Raw genomic sequence first — 22,022 nt, forward strand, 5'->3', positions numbered from 1 at the left:
AGCATCCTGAGACTCTCAGATGTTTTCTTGAGGACAAAGATCTCAATAATCCTCTGGAGTTTCAATAGATGTCTCAATAATATCTCATTCTGTGCTCAGATATCTCAATTTGAGGTCCAATTTTTCTCTTTAGAGACCCAAACAAAAGCCCTCCTGCTTCTCAGATGTTTCTCCTGAGAAAGATTTCTCAATAATTTACCACTTGCATCCTTTAGGGCTTCATATGCATTGTAGGTTTCAATACAGTCACATCTGAGAATCAAAAGAAAAGAAAAGTAGATCTATTTAAAAACCGTTTCTACAAATGGAAAAAAAGACAGCAGATTGAGACTCTGATGCTTCTCAGATGTTTCTTCTGAAAGAAAATACCACAAGTTTCATTAACCACTTTGTGGTTGGTAGGAGGTTGATAAAGGGTGAACTTTGAGAATGAACATAGTAAAACATAAAAAATTGATGTCTTCAATTTAAAAAAATGTCTTCAAGACATTAGTGAGACACAAACAAGAGTCCCTCTTCCTTTCTCTTCTCTTCTCTTCTCTTGAGGGTGAAATATTTCCTCCAGTAATGATGAATTAATAATATGACCTTCAATATGCATGAACAACTGTCTAATTTATGTGCTTGTATCTCTTTTAGGACAAACATCTGAGATAAGAGTGATAGTTTAGGGTGTGACTGAAGGGTGGTGACCTCTGGCACCGACTACAACAGAGGCCATGAGGGGTGACAGCAGGGTGGTTCCTTTGGGTGGGGACGGATTGGGCTCAACTGAAAATGTTGTGCTCTTCATTTTAACTGTTCAGAATCTGACCTGACTTCAGGGCTCAAGAAGAGAGGTATTCAGTCTCACAGATGCCCCGTAAACCTGGTTCTCCCACACTTTTCTCCAGTTCATCTCAGCAAATGGGCCCGTCCCGTTCTCTGCATTATGAGCTCATGGTGCTGTTGTGGCTTGTGGGTCTGGCCACGTCTGCATGGCAGGGATGTGTCATCTCCGGCGCCAGTGTGAATGCGCTCTCCAGTGTTTTATCAGTTCATCAGAGGTCTGGATGCCGCTCAAGGCTACTGGACTGCCTTACCGCTGGCGGCCTGTAAAACTGCTCCCGTAAAAACCATTAACTCTTAGATATACCTCCTCCTTCTCAGTTTATACATTTGAGTGTGAGTAAAGCAGAACCCAGTAGAAAACTTTATTGCTCAGAGACTGCTTTTTCATAGCTTAGGAGACTTTACAGATTTATCATGTTACTTTTATTCAACAGAATTTTGAGGAGTTATAAAAGTAATCACAAATTAGGCAATTGCTTACATAGAGTACCAATTTACAGCTATAAAATTAACACAGACTGAATAAATTCAATTATTTAATCTTAGAATAATTAGATTAGAAATATTAGAGTTTATATTGAGTTATTTGATTATAGACTTGTTTTTTATTTTGTGGAAAATCTCAGCCAATAATAACTAGGAATCTTAGGAGAAGGGCTCCATTTGCTCTTCATTTACATTCTGTCATGGAGAAACAATTAATGCATTATATGAAGGAGATCTCATTTATGTTTTTTCTTGCCATGGTACATTCCCATTTTTCTAAATGAGGTCTGACCAAACCATTAAACAGCATACTAAAAGTAAAATGAAATGATTGTAAGAGTTTATTTTCTGTAGCGGGAAAAACAGAGTTGCAATTGTGTTACTGAAAAAGTACAGAAGTCTAGACAGAACTGCTCATTTTCAGGGTGCATGCTGCAGGAATGGAGTATTGACTGGAATAGACTGGAATTGTATCTGTGACAGAATGCTAGATTACCTAGATTGTAGATTAGAAGTAAATGGGTGCAGCTGGGAAAAAGACTGTTTCTAATGTGAACACAAACTACAACACCTGCCAACAGCCCATCTTTACCAGTGAACACAGCAGCGCTGTGACGGCCAGAAACGCCAACTTCAGCTAACCACAACGTTACTGCAATTAATGCCAAATTTCCTTACGAGTTCAGCAGACATGCATTGCAATTACTATTACTCATAACTCTCTAGCAACCACACAGTACACCCTAGAAACCGCAAAGAAATGCACTATAAACCACCAAACGAATATTGCAACCACCTACAATGCAATGTCAAAAAAATACTGAATAATGAATATGTCTGATTTATTATATTATTGGTTGCACTTTAATTTACAGTACGTGTACAAAAAAAAAAAAAGGTCAATAAAGGGATGTTTCTTATAAAAGCTTGTTTCCACCACAGGTCGCAAGATGTCTTTTTTCAATTCCAAATCTAAATCTTGCAATTCTGTTTTTTCATTTCCGCCATGGACTAAATAATAATAATGAAAAAAGTAATTGTAACTTTTTATCTCATAATTCTGACTGTTTTCTAACAATTACAAGTTTATATCTCACTATTTACACTTTTTTTTCTCAGAGTTACAAAATATTTTTTTCTCAGAATTGTGAGTTTATATTTGGCAATTATTAGTTTTTTTCCCCTGAATTGTTAAAACAAGTCTGAATTGTGAGATTGAAACTCAAATTGCATGATAAAAAGTCTCTATTACTTTTTTATTCATTTCTTTTTATTCCGTGGTGGAAACAGGCTTCCGCAGTAGTTTCAGAATGACTGATTGAATACCTTTCAAATAACCAGACACTTTTTGTGATGTTTGCGAGGAAAAGGGGAAGAAAGAAATCGCTGTGTCACTGGCCTGAGATTCAGACAGACCGATTTATCGAAGAGGGTACAGCCTCAGAAATACACAATCATTACATCCATGTCCCTCCCAATCCCTCCCATGAGGCTCTGCTGATCCGAGGTGTATCCGACAGACTTTGTAATAACCCTGGCACGGTGGAGAAAGAGAGACAGAGAAAGGCCAGACCCAGCCAAAGGTGACATTTACACAAGAGAGTGCATAAAAATATGAACATACCCAAACATGCACAAATCCGACAACAGACACATAGTATTGTGTGTAACAAACACAGGCACACACAGTTGGATCGTCATATAAAGGTCGTAAAAACGATTTGTCAGCAAATTTTCTGCATTACGGTGGATGATGTGCATCCCTATCATGCTGAGGAGAGAATGACAAGTCAGACCTGAAACTTGACAAATGCACACTATTAGAAAACAAAAAAATACATATACATAAAAATACTATACATTTCCATTAAAAATGCTAATATTACTTTAAAAACAAAAAATAAAGATATAACTTAAAAAATAAAAATAAAAATAATTCTATACATAAATACAGAAACAAAACATAAAATTTAATTTAAAGATAAGGAAAAAAATAAAAACTAAACTAAACATAAATAATACATAAAAATAAGAATCTAATTTATAATGAAATAAATGTTAAATAAAAATGTATACAATACATAAATAATACAAAAATAGAAAATATTTTTAGAATAAATCAATCAATCAATCAATTAATCAATCAATCAATGCAAAATATAGTTTCAAGTAGGGATGTCAACGATTATTTGATGATCGATTAATTGTCGATAAGATGCAATCAATTAAAGCTATTGAAGGTCAGTTAACCGATTTAATATTGGGCTGCGTGTGGCTCATGCACAGAACACATGTGAGCGGCGACCGTATATGAATGTGTCGTCATTCATTCATAATGTACAAATTAAGCTTTTAATGTGATTTAAACCTTAAAAGTACATTAAAATACAAACCACACAAAGTTCTTCCACATGGAAAGCAATAGAAATGTAGTAATTTCAGCAGATAATTATATCTGACTTAAATATATCTGATGTCAACCAAACATAAAAGGTTACACTGGTCAGTTTAAATAGACCTTAGTACCAATCCAATCTGCTGTTATGCCAAGGATGTTTTGCTCATGAGAAGAGGATGATCTTTTCCGTCTACATGCGAATGCGTGTAAAGTACAAGCCTAATAGTTTAAATTATAAATAATAGTTTAACATTCAAATACATTGCGAATATGGAAACATTTGGATTTGTGGCGAATAAGACGTGAGCAATAACCTCCAAATCCATCTAGCCAAATCCGTGCTCGCTCCGTCCTCGTCTGCACGCATGCACGGTCGCGATCTAATGCACTGTAAATGCCGGATTTTTAACAACAAAAAGGCCTACCGGGACTCAAAAATTGGACATTTTCTGGAACAGGATCCAGCAGGATCAAACTAATTACTGGTAAAAATTGCCTACTCACACAAAAACGTTTGATGTGAGCAACAGTATGTTTTGCTGCAGCAGCAAAAATGGTTCTCTGACTGCGGAGCACAGCTACACACGGCACGCTTACGTTTGGGATCATTTTATTTTAAATGCCATAATGCCATCTGAAAACATTGCAATTGTGTTTGAAAATACAACAATAAGCACAACGAAACCATTTCAAGAGGCGCGTTCAGTGGTCTCCGTGCCGGGAATCATTCAAAAAAGTAAAATGATCTCAAACATACCACCACGCTTTTTATTTTATCAAATTATCATAATCACATCTATTAATTTTAATAATCCTGCTACTAGCATTCTATTCAAACTAAACCCCCTTTCATTCAGATTTAATTTGGAGTTTTTTGCACATTCTGTCATACCAGTGACTGCGCCTCGGCAATAGACACATTTTGCATCATTTAGGTTAACGATTAATTTGATTAATTGATCGTTAATTCAAACAACGATCGATCATGAAAATGATCGAAAATTGACATCGCTAGTGTCAAGATATCTAAAAATTATTTATGACTGGTGTCTTCTCTCTTGACCTGCTACTGCTATTGGCAGAAGTAGCAAACAGCTAATTTTAGACCATGCATACAAACCAGCACAACAAGCACAAATTACAACAATAAACGCCTGAATTAATCATTTGACTAAAATAAGCATCAGTGACGCAGACTTAGTAAATGCATGTCATTAAGGCAGCAGTTGTGGATTGTTTTAAGGCTTTTTTGTGCCTGTGCGTCATGCTACGACTCCTGCGACTCACTGCGCACAAAGTGCCATGACGTTCTGATGTCATTATGAACATTAATATCACAATCATAACACTCATCAATGGAAATCTGTTCAGTGTCATATCCTGCTTTGATTAATATGCAGAATCTCACTAATTGGATGCCTAATTAATTCAGCAGGGCATCCTGGAGATGTTTTGGGGCGACGCACAAAAGATGCCTTAAATAGCAAGTCAGATGCACCGTCATTGATGCACCGTCATTGAATCCCAGATAGCCGAAGGGTACAAAAGTCATTTCTAACATACAAATTCAAGACCTCAAGTGTTGAATGAATACTTGATATGCTTTTAAAAAAAAAAAGGATTTTAAGAGTAAATGGTGTTTTCAGGGTTTATTCATATCTCTTACCCTAAGTATGAGCAAACATGTCTAACAAGTACTAAATAACTCTTAAAACTGCCTTTTGGTTTTAAGGACTGTATCATATTGAAGGTATTCAATTATGGAAAGTGAGTCTTAGATGAACCAATGATATTATTGGATGCAAATTTATTCAAAGCATATGCAAAACTATGAACTCCCAAATATCAGCATCTCATCTCTCTATTCCACTTCAGCTCACATCAGGAGGTGTAGCCGAAGAAGACTCAGTGAAGTGGGGATTTTATTTTATATATTTTGCCTTAATTCTCCATTTCTGGGGGAGAAACATTAAAAATAAATCTTCTTCACCACTGAAATAAAAAAAATAAATAAAAAAAATTGAGAGCGAAGAAAACACCACCTGCATCTCCCAAATCCCATTCGGCATCCCTATCCTGCATTATGAAGGAGCTTGTCAGGCAGCTAGTGGCCGCCTGCCTCCTCTTCCTCAGCCTGCCGACTCGATGCTCATTCATCATTTACTCAGGCAGAGGCAGCTGAAGCTCAAATACAGACTCGCTGCCTCGTACCGCCAACCGACACGACTCGAACAGCACTTCAGCAAATGTTTCACAACCTCTTCAGCCCACAAAACTTTACAGCAACAACCTAAAACTTCAAAAAAAAACTTTAATTCAAAATATATCAAATACAAGTAGGGTTGTCACCATTCTAAATACGAATCTGGATACCACAATGTAATCTAATATAAACATAAAGTAGTGTTGTTATCGTTAACTAAACAAAAATAAAATAAATAATAATAATAATATTAATTGGTCAAATTAAATTAAATATTAGATTAAAAAAATCGCAAATTGAATTACATTGAAATACGAAAATTACTAAATATAAAATAAAAATAAATATTAACTCATAAAAATGTCAAAAACATAAAATTACTAAAACTAAAATTGAAATGAAAATGTTAACACTCCAAATGAAAACTAAAATACAAGCATACAAAATATTTTAATTCAAAACTAATTCACCATACTGTATATACTATAAATAAATAATTACTAAATAGTACTATAGATAAATAATACTAAAATGACTGATTTACACACTCATTTTTTAAAAGTAATTTGTATACATAACATCAATATATTAATAAAATGTATTATATTTTATATTTTCACCAAAGTATCCATTATTTTTTATATACAAGCTTTTGTGGCATAGTTTTAGCAACATTTAAGCCATTTAGCAGTCACCCTTTTTCATAAAGCTGAGCATATGCTGCATTTCAGAGTGTGCGTTCAGACATAAAGTCGAAATGCATATCTGAGATCGTGTGTGACAAACGCATCTGATGCATAATGCCAAGAGAGGAAGAACATTTGTAAAGCAGAACGCATTTAAACAACAATCAAAAGAAAGTGAGGCCATTTGGAAATTGTATTACAAGGGTGGCCGTGCACTCAAAGCAAATGTGTCCGAAACGCATGGCTCAGAACAAGCCTTTTTTTGCATCTTAATCCAGTTAAAATCACGGCAACATGAGCCCGACAGGAAACCGGGAGCAATTCAATCTTCAATTCTCCTGCTTATTAGGAAGCTGAGTGCTGGCTAGCGCAGAGCTTTGTGCTGCACCAGAGAACAGGGCCGTGCAAACAGCTGAACCCAGAGATGGCAGGCCGAATGCTGGGTAAACAACGACGACGCACAGCCTCCATCACAAAGCTCCAGACTGGAGGTGTGGAAAGAGAAAACGAGGAAAAGCTTATCCCAAAGTCTCGTCTGTCCCTTTCCCAAAGAAGGCAGCCGTGAAAACTGTGGAGGACGATCTTCCTGCCAGACTTTAATCCATGGAGAAAAATCCCAAATGAGGATGCTTGGGGCAAAGAGGCAGCACGTCGACTTTGATCTGTGCAGAAATTGACTTTATTGTGGGGTTTTTGAAAGCTTGCTGTCTCTCTGCGGTTTGAGCAGCCAGCTGTTTAAGACGAGAAGAAACCTCCCAGAATCTAAACTCAAATTGAGTGATTGTGCCGATCCAAACCATATATGATTTACATACTTCAAAAGCAGATTGTAGGAGGTTTAACACACACTCTATTCGTCCAAACCCAGACACAGTCTGCTTAAATGTATGACAAGCATCAAATCCCCATGGCTTGCACACTCCTGACACTTTTGGGCACTTTTTATCTACAGAACAGAAGAATGAGGACAGAAAATAATAGGAAACCAAAAAGAGGATTTCCCTCATGAGCGCCACAGCTCAATGTGTCCTGAACTGTTAGGCCACGGATCTAACAACCTTTTGCCGCTGGTAGTATAAACCACATACAGTGTCAGGGAAAAGGAAATATATGGATGGATATTACATCCCATTCGGTTAAAGGGATGAAAAATGATTACTTGCAGAAACTAAACATTTGGATGAAATGTATTTATACTTTTATAGATTATTTTAAATACAGTTCTTGAATTTTTATTTAATTTAAACTGAGGTAGCAAACAAGATGCAAACTTGAAAACTTAATTTGAATTTAAAAAGGGATAGTTAACCCCCAAAAAAATGTCATCATGATCAGTCATCATTTCCTTAACCTCAAGGTGTTCTTTCTTCTGTTGAACACAAAAGATGATATTTTTGAGGAATTTTGGTAACCAAACAGTTGACAGTAGCCACTGACTTCCACAGTTTTTCTTCCATACTACGCAAGTCAGTGGCTACTTATGTAGGATTTAAAAAGAAACTCCATATGTAATAAGTGTCAATTTTAACTATATATATATATATATATATATATATATATATATACACACACACACACACACACAGACACATTTTTTTAAACATTTGTGTTTAATATGGATACATTCTTTATATTCAATACATTTATGGATTTATTTAACCATAATTTCACAGAATGCAATTTCCAATTTTTTTCTTAATTGTAAGTAATTGTAAGTTACTTCCTATTCAAATTTTCTGTGTGTTGTGGCCATTTCTAATCAAATTCAAATTCCAACTCATGAATTAAAATTTTTAAAAGGAATTCAATTTATAAATATAAATTTTATTTATTTACTTTTTTTTAATGCAAACTATTTTCTGTGATAAATCATGTTAGGTTGCCCATGGGCGCAATTATAAATAAAATAAAAAAATATTAATTATATATAAATAAATATATATTATATATAAATTAATTTTAAATAAAATAAAAATATATATAAAATAAAAAAATACATTAAATAAAATAAAATGTAAAAACAGTGATCAGTCAGAATTTATAAATGTTGTGCTGCTCATAGTGCATGTGCACATGTAATACTATTGTCACAGAATGTGGGGGGAAATCACACAAATAACACGGTACGAATATGTAACTCCAGATATTTTTATACATTTACAAATACTCTTCGGTCAGTTATCTGTACTGCTGCAACAGCAGCGACACGATGTTAAGCAATGCCACTAGAAAGCTTTTAGAGGCCGTCATGTCATAAACACTTGAGATGATCCACCGTCGCTTAAGAAATGAGCTCCCCTATCGTTTACATGATTGTGGTTAATCAATGGAAAAGCAAATTAGGTTTCCAAAGATCACATTTTGTTGGGGTTGGAAGTAAAAACCGTTTCCATTTTGAGCATTAGCAAGTTCATGTTACATATCCCAATCGACTTTGTTTTCATGAGGTAACCATGAGAATGGACACCAGGATGAATATAGGTTATATTAATGTGCTAATAATGAAAGAAACTGTGGACGCCGGGCTCATTTGCTCTCTGGGTTGGCCTTGGCACATTGACATATCTTCTGCTAGCTCTTGTGACGCACTTCCACAAGCATCAACAGTATCAGGAGCATCCCAGAGCCTGTTTCTAGATATGACAACCACACACTTGGCTCTTATCGCTGAAAGGAAACCAGCGCCAGCATCCTTATAGGACATTAGTCTTGAGCAGATCGCATTAAATCCTTATCTGCCCAAGGATCAATTAGCATGGCATTCAACACCACTCGCAGGGCCCTTGGAGTGCATTAGAACTCCCCGACAGCCCAAACGAACACAGTGACACGGTGTAATGAGGGAGAACAGACTAGGCTGCCATGTCTGTGTATGGTTTTATACTAACTCCATTAACGTGACCACCGACAGAGAAGTCATTATGCCAAAAATGGACTGATGCAAGGCAGGATCAGGCCGGGTCAAGGACCGCAGCATTGGAGGGAGACATCCGAGGGCAAAAAACTGAAGTTACAGTGTGAGAAAACAAAACATTCCATAACATTTCAAAATGCCATAACACCATACTACTCAGACTAGTTTTTCTGTGTAATTATGAAGTTATAAATTAAAAAAAAACAAAAAAAAAAAACAACTACGAATGAACATATATATATGCCTATGAAAATCATATTGATCATATTGATTTGGGATGACAAAATAGTCTATAAAATATACATGGTCGCGTTTCAAACTAAATGATTGCATATATGTATATTTTATGTATATGTATGTGTGTATATATATATATATATATATATATATATATATACATATATATATATATATACACATATATATATATATATATATATATATATATACATATATATATATATATATATATATATATATATATATATATATATATATATATATATATATATATATATATATATATATATATAGTACACACACATACATACGTAACTTAATATATATATGTGTGTGTGTGTGTATGAAAGTTTCAATAAAAAATGATGATGGTCCCTAAATTATGTCAAAATGTAGAATTATTTTATGCAAAATTGCTTAAAGGGGGGGTGAAATGCTCGTTTTCACTCAATATCCTGTTAATCTTGAGTACATATAGAGTAGTACTGCATCCTTCATAAATCCAAAAAGTCTTTAGTTTTATTATATTCATAAGAGAAAGATGGTCTGTACCGATTTTTCCCGGAAAAACACGACCGGCTGGAGGCGTGACGTGTGGGCGGAGCTAAAGAATCACGAGTGCGAATAGGCTTTTTGCGTTGAGAGCATGTGGAAGCTGTGACATTACCGTGAGGGAAAACCCATCATCCAAAACAAACCATTGCTTACAGTCAGATTTGGCCGTTTATTTATGATCCAGAATCAGATCCCGAGGCTGAAACTGAACGAAAGCAGCAGCAGCAACGACTCGCTCCGAGCGGGGCTCGAACCCGGGTCTCTGGCATGGGAGGGGACGCACTAACAAGGAAGCAGAGATATTTGAAGCAGTTTTACTCACCACCTGCGGTTCCAAAACATGATCGTGACCCTTTTTCCTTGGGATTGCATCCTTAAGAAATAAACGAAACGCAAATCCGTCGTCAAACTGGGCCTTGTGAACAAGCATCTTCGAAATGCAGGGAACAAACAAAAACACTTGCACAACTCCGTTGATGCTCTGTAAAAATAAACTCCATCCACTGGTCCCGTAATGCTGTTTTTTTTTGGTAATCTGTGCAGGGTTGTCTTGCCCTGGCAACCAAAAACACACTTCTTTTGTGACTTTTCACGACGCTCTCACTCTGATCAGTGAATCGCTCTGATCAGTGAATGTCTCTGCTCTCAGTGCTCTGCTATACGGGAGCGCGCGCTCTTCCGGCAGAAGTGCCTCAGGACCCATATAAGGAAATTCCGCTCCATCTAACGTCACACAGAGCCATACTCGAAAAAAACTTTCCGAAACTTGTGACAAACCGGAAGGAGTATTTTGGGAACAAAAATACTCCTTCAAACGTACAACTTAATTTTTGAAACTTTGTCCATCAGCAAGGATGCATTAAATTGATCAAAAGTGACAGTAAAGACATTTATAATGTTACAAATTATTTCTATTTTAAATAAATGCTGTTCTTTTGAACTTTCTATTCATTGAAAAAGGAACAACAGTTTCCATAAATTCTTAAATATTTTAAACATTGGTAATAATAATAAATAGATCAGCATAATAAATGAGCAGCAAATCAGCATATCAGAATGATTTCTGAAGGATCATGTGACACTTAAGTACTGATGTAGAAAATTCAGCTTTGAATCCCAGGAATAAATTACATTTTAAAATATATTCAAATAGAAAGGTTATTTTAAATTACAATAATATTTCACAATATTACTGTTTTTATATACAAATAATATTTCACAATATTACTGTTTATATATATAGATATATATATATATATATTTTTTCTTTTTACAATGGAGTCAAAACTTTTCAAAGGTAGTGTATGTGGATTGTAAAAAAGTCCATTAAGTATCATAACAGAGTATAGAGCCAGACAATGGATTTGTAACCATACGAAGTCATTTCACTTTGACAAAAAAAATTGTGTATCAATGATGAACCATTAAAAATAAGAAACAGAAATGCTAATTTATAAAGCAAACTTCATCAATTTAGAGTTTTTAAAACCACAGTCATGTGATATGGTGCATAATAGCTGTAAAGTGCATTTGCTGTTGACTGTACATTGGCAATTAGTCACAGAAAGCAGGCAATGTATTGGACAGAGATGTTCTCGTTTAAGAATCTAGAGCTCTCTGTAATTACTCCTGTTGTGCCTACACTCCAGACGCTCTCAGAGGAAATTCAGCTAATTGGTGCTGAAAAGAGAAATGAGTTTGGGGCCAAACCAGTGATCATCGGCATTGCTGCGCTCTTCGCTCGTCTTCTAAACTGCGCTTTTGAGGTGCACACAACAGCAGACAGCGCATTTGGGTGAACGTAGTCGGATCTATAATTGAACATTTACATCATCCGGCAAGTTGAAACGAGGAAAACCTGAGCTTGTCTGCGCTCTTGTTTTATGAGAGTTAAGGTGACCAGCAGCCCGGGGAACACAGGAAATAGAATCACGCTTCCTTCCTGTAAGTCCTAGCAGCTTTTGATCTTACTCAGAGCACAGCACTGCAAAGAATGAAGCCACAACATCACTGCGCTGATGCACTGTAGCCACATGGGACATACTCATTAAATGAACTGATAAACATCCGCTTTGTCAAGGTTCATCTATCTTTCTAGCATTCTATCCATCCATCCATCTTCTAGTGTTCTATCTTTCTAACGTTTTATCCATCTATCCTTCCATCTTTCGAGCATTCCATCCATCTGTCCATCCATCTTCATAGCTTTCCATCATCTATACATCAATCCATCTTTCTAGTGTTCTATCTTTCTAGTAGGGATGTAACAATTCACTCAAGTCACGATTTGATTCAATTCACGATTTTGATTTCACGATTCACTTTGATTTGATTCATTATTTTTTTAACAAAATTAGATTTAAAGGTCACAATTTTCGTGTTTTTTTGAAGCTTTGATTGTGTTTAGTGTGCAATATAACATGTGTTCATGTTTCGCGTGTAAAAAAAGTATTTTCACACAATTCACTTATCTCTATACCGCTGTTTTCACTGTCATAAAAACGGGCTGATGACTTCCTTGTTCTATGAAGTCCCTCCTTCAGAAATACGTAACAAATTTTTAAATTATTTAAACATCGACACCATCGTGTCAATTGATTAATATGCGCGAGGGAGAGAGAGCAAGACGCTCGTGTTGTTTGAAGACAGTGAGCATGCGGCCGGGGCTCGCTCACTCTCTCTCTCTCTCGCACACTCTCTCTCTCCCTCGCGCTCTCTTGCGCTCTCTCGCCTCCTCTCTCTCTCGCGTGCACGCGTCTCACGATCAACTACGACAGCCTACATCGCACATCCTGCGATGTGACTATCGTGGATTCGTACATCGTGATATCGATGCTTAAACGACACATTGTGCAGCCCTAATTGAAATATAACACTATAATAATACAGTCATATAGCACTTGCATATTATTACTCTTTTGTTGGTTTTGATTGCTTCTATTGTCCTCATTTGTAAGTCGCTTTGGATAAAAGTGTTTGCTAAATGACAACATTTGAATATAATGTAAATATAAAACAAACAAGCCCCAAATAAAATAAATAACACAAATAAAATAAATCTCTTCATATAAACTAAATAAGGCTTTGTCTGTGCTCTTTCAATTTCAATTAGAGGCAACCACTGCCTTTTGATCATGATCCAGACAAAGATGCTGCATATATGCAACATGAGCAGATTTTAATCTAAATTAGATTGTATAATTTAGAAATCTGAAGCAAAAACAGAATGATTTGAGTTTTGTGAAACTATACATAAAAATATCTGCATTAAACAGAAACAGCGGACGAGCTGAACGAAACGCAGATTCACTCTCTGCCAGCAGGCGGCGCTTAAAGTGTTTCCTTGATATCTGCTGTAAACAAAGCAGCGCTGCACTTATGAACTTTAATATGCATTATACAGAGGCACGATGAAAAGAAAAAATACCACCTAAACTATTCTAAAGACAGTAAGTTCCCCTTCATTCATATAAGCTCCTACCCCTAATTGAATCACGATTTATTTTTAGCATCTCAACCAATTTGAATCGTCACATATTTTAATCGATTTTCAATCGGCTTATGGTTAATCATTACATCCCTTCTAGCATTCTATCGATATATCTACGCATCTATCATTCATCCAACTATCTTTGTAGCATTTTATCGATTCATCATCATTCGAACTTTCTAGTGTTCTGTCTTTCTCATGCTCTTTTCAACTATCCAGCCATCCATCATTCATTCATTCTTCTAGAATTCCAACTATCCATCCATTCATCTTTCTTTTGTCTATCCATCCATCATCTATCCATGTATCTTTCTGTCTAACATTCAAACTTACTAGCATTGCATCCACGCATCTGTACGCCACACCATTCATCCATCCATGCACTTTGAGAGTAACTTACATAGTCGTGGAATGCCTTTGCTTCGCTGGAATGCTCACAGGTTTCTCTCCTTTCAGGTGCCGCACAATATAAATCCCAGAATACACTGCAAACCACACAGGGATGCATGAAGCAGTTGGCATGAACAACACATCAGCACATGAGAAACATTTAACAATGCGGATCTTACCACCACCATGAATGTAAGAATCCTGGAGGTTCTCCTAATGTTATGTTCTTCTCCCATCTTATCTGGAGAGAAAGGTGAGAAATACATTGTAAAACTTGTTTCACAGTAAGACTACTTTCTTTTTTTTAAATGCCCACCAGCATGTTTTTTCTAGTCAGCCAAGCTAATTAACTGGTCAATATTTGGCGAGTCCACTTTACAGAGGATGAGATTCCTGCTTGTATCAGTTCCAAAATACAAAGACATCTTTGTTAACTGATAATGCACATCAGTTTTTTCAAATGTAATTTTTGAGTAAATATGTATTATTTGTCAAATCTGTTTAATTTCAGCAACAAAGCGGAGTCCAAAGGTATACCATCTCAGGTCAAATTTAATACGAATTATATTATAAGCTATAATAAAAAAGAAAAAAAAAACAATAAAAATTAATTAATGAATAAAATAAAAAACCTTTAAATGATTAGTAACCTAGATATAGTCCAGTATATTAACTATTTATTCTTATTTTTAAGTCATAACTTTTCTTGGTTTGAGATCTTTCAAAATCCCAAGACTTTGTTCATTTCCAGGTTTAAATGGGATTTTTATTTCTAGATTTTTTACACAAAATACTGTTCAGAAGTCTCTTATGTTGATCAAACCTGCATTTTTTTTTTATCAAAAATACAGTAAAAAAAGTAATATTGTAAAATATTTGTAAAAATATTAATAACTTCCTTCTATTTTAATGCATTTAAATATGTAATTTTTTCGTGATGCAAAGCTGAACTCTCAGCATCATTCCTCCAGTCTTCAGTGTCACATGATCGTTCAGAAACAAACATTTCTTATTATTATCAATCAACATTTATGCTGCTTAATATGTTTGTGGAAACTTTGATACTTTTTTGAGGATTCTTTGATGAATAAAAAATTTGAAACAGTATTTATTTGAAATTTACTGTCACTTTCAGTCAATTCAATGCATCCTTTCTGAATAAATATATGAATTTCAATCAGATTCAACCACTAGCACTTAACTAGTTTAAGTGTATGTTTTACAATATTTGTAGTATATTTAAACTGGACCAAACCTGCTGTTTTGTTTTGTGCTTTAAACACACTTCTCTCTTCCGTAGTAGCTGACTTAAAATATTCTAGTCTGAGACATATGGACAAGTTAACCTACCAAATCTGAATAAATCGGGCGACTTAAAGTGCTTGCCATTTGTCCTGATTGGCAGAGCTTTAGAATTAGAATGACAATCAGAAATGGTGCACTAAATGTGTATTATTGTGTTTTCTCAGATGGCTTGTACTCTTAAGTGTGTATGACTCATATGCAAATAAGGGTGAGACTATAAATATCGAAGCGGTGCTGTCATAGTTTCCTTCACATAGATCAATCCCACAATGCCTCAGTCAAACTAAAAGGAGCTCATTCAGGCATAAATGATTGTGATCTTCCTTAAAAGCACTACATGGCAAATAAAACACAGGATCAAGAGCAGCTGAAGATGTGCTTTTCTTCATAGAAAGTGGAATGAGGTGATAATAAACAAGCCAGCACCAATCCAGCATTTCTGCTGAAACAATTTAGTTAGTTCGTTTTTCCAGCGATGCACTGACTCTCCTCCAATCCCATTAAGTGGACACCAAACATCTAATGTGTCCTGCTTGCTCAGCATATCATCTGCGTGTAATTAAATTAGCTGGAGCCCCAGGGGGGCGGGCCGATGCTTACGTGGCCGTGTGCCTGGATGGCACATCGATAAGCGAGAGCTTAAATAAAACCCTGACTGGCTCACCTCTGACAGGAAGGTCTGTGCCGACTTCTGGGCTCCAACATGTAACAAGTACTCGTACACGTAGAGTGCTAGCCTGAGAAACAGACAGAAAAACACACAAACACAGTCTCATTAATATATAAGGTGTATATATATATATTATATATATATATATATATTAGTGCTGGGCGGTATATCGGTTCATACCGAAAACCGATGTATTTAATTACTCAACGTTCGGAACGAAAGTTATGTTGCGCCGCGGCCGCGCGACACTGTTTCAGACGGACCCTTTACAATGTTGCACTTCTAAGCAGCGACTGCGAGGCATGGTGAGGGTAAACACAGCAGTCCTCTGGTGTTACGTTATAACGCCTGTTTCACACATACTCCGTCTGCAGTGAAAAAACTGTGATATACATTTTTGTTCAAACCGATCAGCACTAATATATATATATATATATATATATATATATATATATATATATATATATATATATATATATATATATACATATATCACTATGCTCTTTTCTATTCAGATACAGGAAAATAATGCTAATGTACCTGAAGAGTTTTAAAGGCTACATATTTTGGACGTCAAGTCTTACATTTACTGATTAAACCTTGTCACTGTTCAAAAGCAAGTATAACAATATCTGAAATCTAATGTAGAAAAATATGTTTAGAAATACAAATATTATATATGCTATTAGGTCTGTGAATAAAATAATTAATAATTTTAATTAACAATTAAACTCAGTTTTCACAAACCCCAAATTAATGATTCAACATAAAATAATTATTTAATTGCTAACATAATAATAATAATAATAAAAATAATAATAATAATTAGAAATAATCTGCAATTAAGAAACGTAATTTTTCTTATACTGATTTCTGTAATTTTCTTATTAAGCACATTATAAATAAAATGCGTGGTGATAATAATTATTATTATTATTTAAAATGATTATTAGTACTATTATCATTGTTGTTGTTATATAAATTATTAATTAAAAGTTAGCCACAAAAAAGTGAGAAACACATTAAGAAAAGAAATGTCTAATATTTTATATAGTGCAAATACTAAATTATTTTTTGATTTAAAGGTAAAATCAAGCATGCAATTTTAATAATCTGAGTTACATGTAAAATTTCCATAAAATCTGATCGATTAACAATTTATTTCAATAAACTGAAGCGGCCGGTTGAAATTGACCAATCATAATTTTTTTAAGTTATAAACAGCTTTACATGATTTAAGGTATAATCCATGGCTGAAGCGCAGATAATGGGGGACTAGCTCAAGTTAATCCACATAAGATAGTCTCATCTATTCAGATATTACAAAATCCATGATCCATTACCAGTGTTTGGAATAACGGCGTTTAAAAGAACAACGTTAGGTAACGACGTTATTTTTCAGTAACGGGGTAACCTAACTAATTACTTTTCCCGTCGTTACAATGCCGTTACCATTACTGAAAGTTAAATGCGGTGCGTTACTATGCATTGATTTAATAAACTATGCAATCCGAATGCACCCCTGGCTCACACAGCGAGTGTGGGTTTAAAACAAGATAAGCGATTATGATTGGCTAAGGCAGAGGCATGTGTTTCATGGTAGCCAAATCAGAGCAAGTGTTTTTACACACATGCCGGCACACGCGCCAGCACCAGCGCCGCCAAACACACACACGCGACGCAACAGCTGAACAGAGATTCGCAGCAGCAGCAGAAATGGCGAGTCAGGAGCAATCCGATGAAAAGTGGGCATTTTCAAGGTGGAGACATAAGCGCTACTTCAAATTCATTGTGGTCAAATGCAAGAACGTGCATGTAATGTGTACATGTAATGTGTGACGCACACATCGATAAAGCTAGTGGCCCAAAATACTTTTCTTACAAAGATAATACTTGAAGTGCAGGATTAAACTCTTGCTGTCTTTTGACGTGCAATAAATATCGAAAGTTATGTACGAACACCTGTCTGTTCTACTCATTTCAACTGACTTGTGAAAACTGCTAAAAAAAGAAATAAAAATAAATTCTTTGACATATAGCAACTTTTTTTTTACAGTAACGCAAATAGTTACTTACCCTGGTAACGAGTCACTTTTATTATAGAGTAATTCAGTTACTAACTACTTACTTTTTGGAACAAGTAGTGAGTAACTATAACTAATTACTTTTTTAAAGTAACGTTCCCAACAGTGTCCATTACCATATACCATAGTGGCCAAAATTAGAACTGACAAATATTCAGTGTGATTTTTGCTCTTCACAGTGTCATCCAAAAAAAAAAAAAATGTGAGGAGGGAAATAATTTGGACCAAACAGACTGAAGTATGAATCAAAGTTTCCAAAATCAACAAATGGCAAGTTTTACCCCTGAAGAATGTATAAAAAATGAAGAAACCGGTGTTGAAAAGGTCAGGCAAGAGATTGCACCCGAACGGTAAGCACCACAGAAAGACAATCTTTAGATGCAGATCAACTTTCCTGATGCCGAACGATCGATCAAACAAAATGAAACATCAGAGGCATCACTTGTGCCTGTCAGCATAGTGTGACGATCGGGACCCAGTGAAACACAGGGAAAGAGAGATCCAATTGCAGTATGGTTTATTGAGGGTAATCCAAATCGTAATCCAACAAGCAGGGGTCAAAACCAGAATATCATCCAAATAAACAAACAAACAAACAAACAGGATCAGGAAGGGAACAGGAACGGAAACAGGAACTCAGAATGCGAGGAACTCGGAAGAACTAGAAGACTGGGTACGGAAGGAAATGGAAGGAAAGGACTCCATGCAGACAACAGGAAAAGACTGGTAAATTTAGGGTGGCTAACGACTAATAAGTGAAGGCACCTAGTGCAATTAACCGGAGTGCAATTACTGTGATGAAGGGTCAAGGCTTTGTGGGAATTGTAGTGTCTATGGTGAGGTGCCTAAGGGGAAGTGAGACCATTAGTGGAGACTCAGGGAAACAGAGACCAGACAGCGTGACACATAGGCCAAAAACTACCATTTCCTTTGAATGATGAACATGGTAACAGAGAAGCGAGGCATCCACATTCATTCATCTTTCTGCATTTTCAGATTTGATCACTTGACTGGGTTCATTAAGACCGGTTCATTTGAGGACACCGCAGCTCTGTGCCTCAATACCAAATATTCCCACACATCCTAAACCTCAGAGGGACATCTGTATTTAGCACTGGTTGAGAGTTAATATTAATAAACAGCTAAAGCAGGCCAGGTGGTTGCTAAAGTCTGTTTGGTTGCTATGAGGTTGCTAAGGTGGTTATTGACAGGTCCAAGTCAAATGAGCTCATTCAAAGTCTCTATGATCCAAAGATGTGACTTGGGCCCCTCCTTCAATGTAAATCTATGGGACCTTTCATAGATTTCATAGCACAGCATGGCAAGATTTGAGATGTAATTCATGGCTGAAGCATCCATAATGGGTTACTAGTTCAAGTTAATACACATTAGATGCTCTAAAAGCATTCTGGGCTGGTCTAGTCTATTCAGATATTAGAAAAAATAATGCAAATATAGCAGAATAGCTTCAAATTACTTTAGATTTGCAGTCTTAAATCTACAAACTAACATTAAAACTTGTCAATGTTCAAAAACAAATATCACAATATTTGAGGCCTAATGTAGAACAGTAAGTTTACAAATATATATAAAATGTTATAATAATATATATAATATATTATTATAATATTAGGATCATGAATAAAGATTAAATTAACACAACAGCACAGAATCATCAAATTAATGTCAACATGAAGTAAATATAATGAAAGAGTTTATAATGATGCGATTTTAATTTTTCCATTCTCTTTGGAGTGTTACAAGCTCTTTGTGCATAAAAAAGATCTGTAAAGTTGCAAAGACTAAAGTCTCAAATCCAAAGAGATATTCTTTATCAAGTTAAGAGTCAACCAAAGCCTCCTAAAACGACTCGTTCTAACACGCCCCCACATGTCTATGTCACTATGTGGAAAAATTTGCATAACATTGCCCAAATGTTCACGCAAAGAAAGAAGGCGCAACTGTTGCCTCCAGCGCCATGTTGTGGAGATGCTGTGTTTCATTGTGAAAGTGAAACTTTGTTTGGTCTTCCAAAAGAGGACACAACTAGAAATCAGTGGTTAAGTTGTATTTACAATACTGCTTTTTTTTTTAATTTAAAACCAAATTGAAAAACTAAAATACTGAATGCTGATTAAGAAACATCTTATTGAATGTGTGTTGATTGTGTTGTTTGGATTATAGAACTATGCAGTTATTGCCCTTAATTTCACATGGTTAAAGTTAATCTTTTAATTTAAGGCCAGTTCTATGTAGTTTCAACCCAATTAAAAAACAAAAGCTAAAAATGCTGATGTCTGTACCATCTATGTTTGTATTGAATGTAGTCTACTTACTGTGCAGATACTGCCGTTTATTTCAGATGGTTATGGTTATTGTTAGGGATGCTCGATCATGATTTTTCATTTTTAAAAAGCAAAGTGGCAGATTCCGATACCGATTTCCGATTTTTTTTAATCTTTAAGCAACAAACAAGAAAGAAGGAAAGTGTTCAGAAGCAAGATGTTTCTTTGGTATTTAATAGGCCAAGCTGGCTTTTGTCCATTGAAAATAATAACCATAACCATCTGTAATTAACGGCAGTATCGGCACAGTAAGTAGCCTACATTCAATACAAACATAGATGGTACAGACATCAGCATTTAGCTTTCGTTTTTTAATTGGGTTGAAACTACAGAGAACTGGCCTTAAATGAAAAGATTAACTGTAACCATGTGAAATTAAAGGCAACAACTGCATAGTTCTACAATCCAAACACCACAATCAACACACATTCAACACACATGGGGAAGTTGTGGCCTAACGGTTAGCGTGTTGGACTTCAAGGGTTGTGCAATCGAAGGGTTGTGAGTTCGAGTCTCGGGCTGGCAGGAATTGTAGGTGGGGGGAGTGCATGTACAGTTCTCTCTCCACCTTCAATACCACGACTGAGGTGGCCTTGAGCAAGGCACCGAACCCCCAACTGCTCCCCAGGCGCCGCAGCATAAATGGCTGCCCACTGCTCCGGGTGTGTATTCACGGTTTGTGTGTGTGTTCACTGATGTGTGTGTGTGTGCACTTTGGATGGGTTAAACGCAGAGCAAGAATTCCGAGTATGGGTCACCATACAGTTTAGTCCGTTTCGTTTCTCATCCAACACTCGAGAGGTTGAGCTGAACATCCCTTCACAGGGAACGAACAGGTACAGTATATGCTCGCGCAGCTTCAGTGCGCAGGAAAGGCTCTTATTTGTGCTGCAGTACACCAACGGCTGATCGCTTCCTGCTATCTGTGTCTCAGACATGTAGCTCGGCATTTCCAGTGCTGAACGGCTGCCCGTGTCCTGCACACAGATGACAGTGAATGATTACAATGTAGTCTGTGCACGCGAGTGCACTTCTGGAAAAAAGACCAAAAACCAGCTGATTGCCGATTGCATATTTTAAGCAAAAACTGGCCTGTTCCGATTTATGGCCGGTCAACCGGTGCATCCCTAGTTATTGTTTTCAATAGCCAAAAGCAAGTTTGGCCTATTAAATACCAAATAAATATCTTGTTCATGCACACTTTCCTTCTTTCTTGTTTGATGCTTAAAGAAAAAAAAAAGAAAGAAAAATCAGAAATCTGTATTGGAATAGGCCATTTGTTTGTAAAAAAATCTGTATCAGAATCGGCCATGAAAAGTGCATCGATAGTGCATCTCTAGTACAAATGCAATTGAGTTTCATAAGCATTTTGCCTTTTCTGTCATTACCAGAGCCTTGTACACAGAGTAGCTGTCCGTAATATGC

General features: G+C 35.9%; 1 protein-coding gene across 3 annotated transcripts in view; it reads right to left on the bottom strand.

Annotated features, from left to right (window-relative positions):
* Positions 1 to 22,022, bottom strand: part of ssbp2b (single stranded DNA binding protein 2b) — a 61,870-nt gene that overhangs the window by 26,275 nt on the left and 13,573 nt on the right. For all 3 annotated transcript variants that reach the window (XM_052607375.1, XM_052607376.1, XM_052607377.1), the window contains exons 2-4: positions 16,163 to 16,235; positions 14,373 to 14,434; positions 14,204 to 14,288 (exon numbers count right to left, since the gene is read on the bottom strand). In XM_052607375.1, coding sequence (XP_052463335.1) covers positions 14,204 to 14,288; positions 14,373 to 14,434; positions 16,163 to 16,235 — 220 coding nt within the window. The remainder of the gene's footprint in view (positions 1 to 14,203; positions 14,289 to 14,372; positions 14,435 to 16,162; positions 16,236 to 22,022) is intronic.

This window comes from Carassius gibelio, chromosome A10, assembly GCF_023724105.1.
Source record: "Carassius gibelio isolate Cgi1373 ecotype wild population from Czech Republic chromosome A10, carGib1.2-hapl.c, whole genome shotgun sequence".
NCBI lineage: Eukaryota > Metazoa > Chordata > Actinopteri > Cypriniformes > Cyprinidae > Carassius > Carassius gibelio.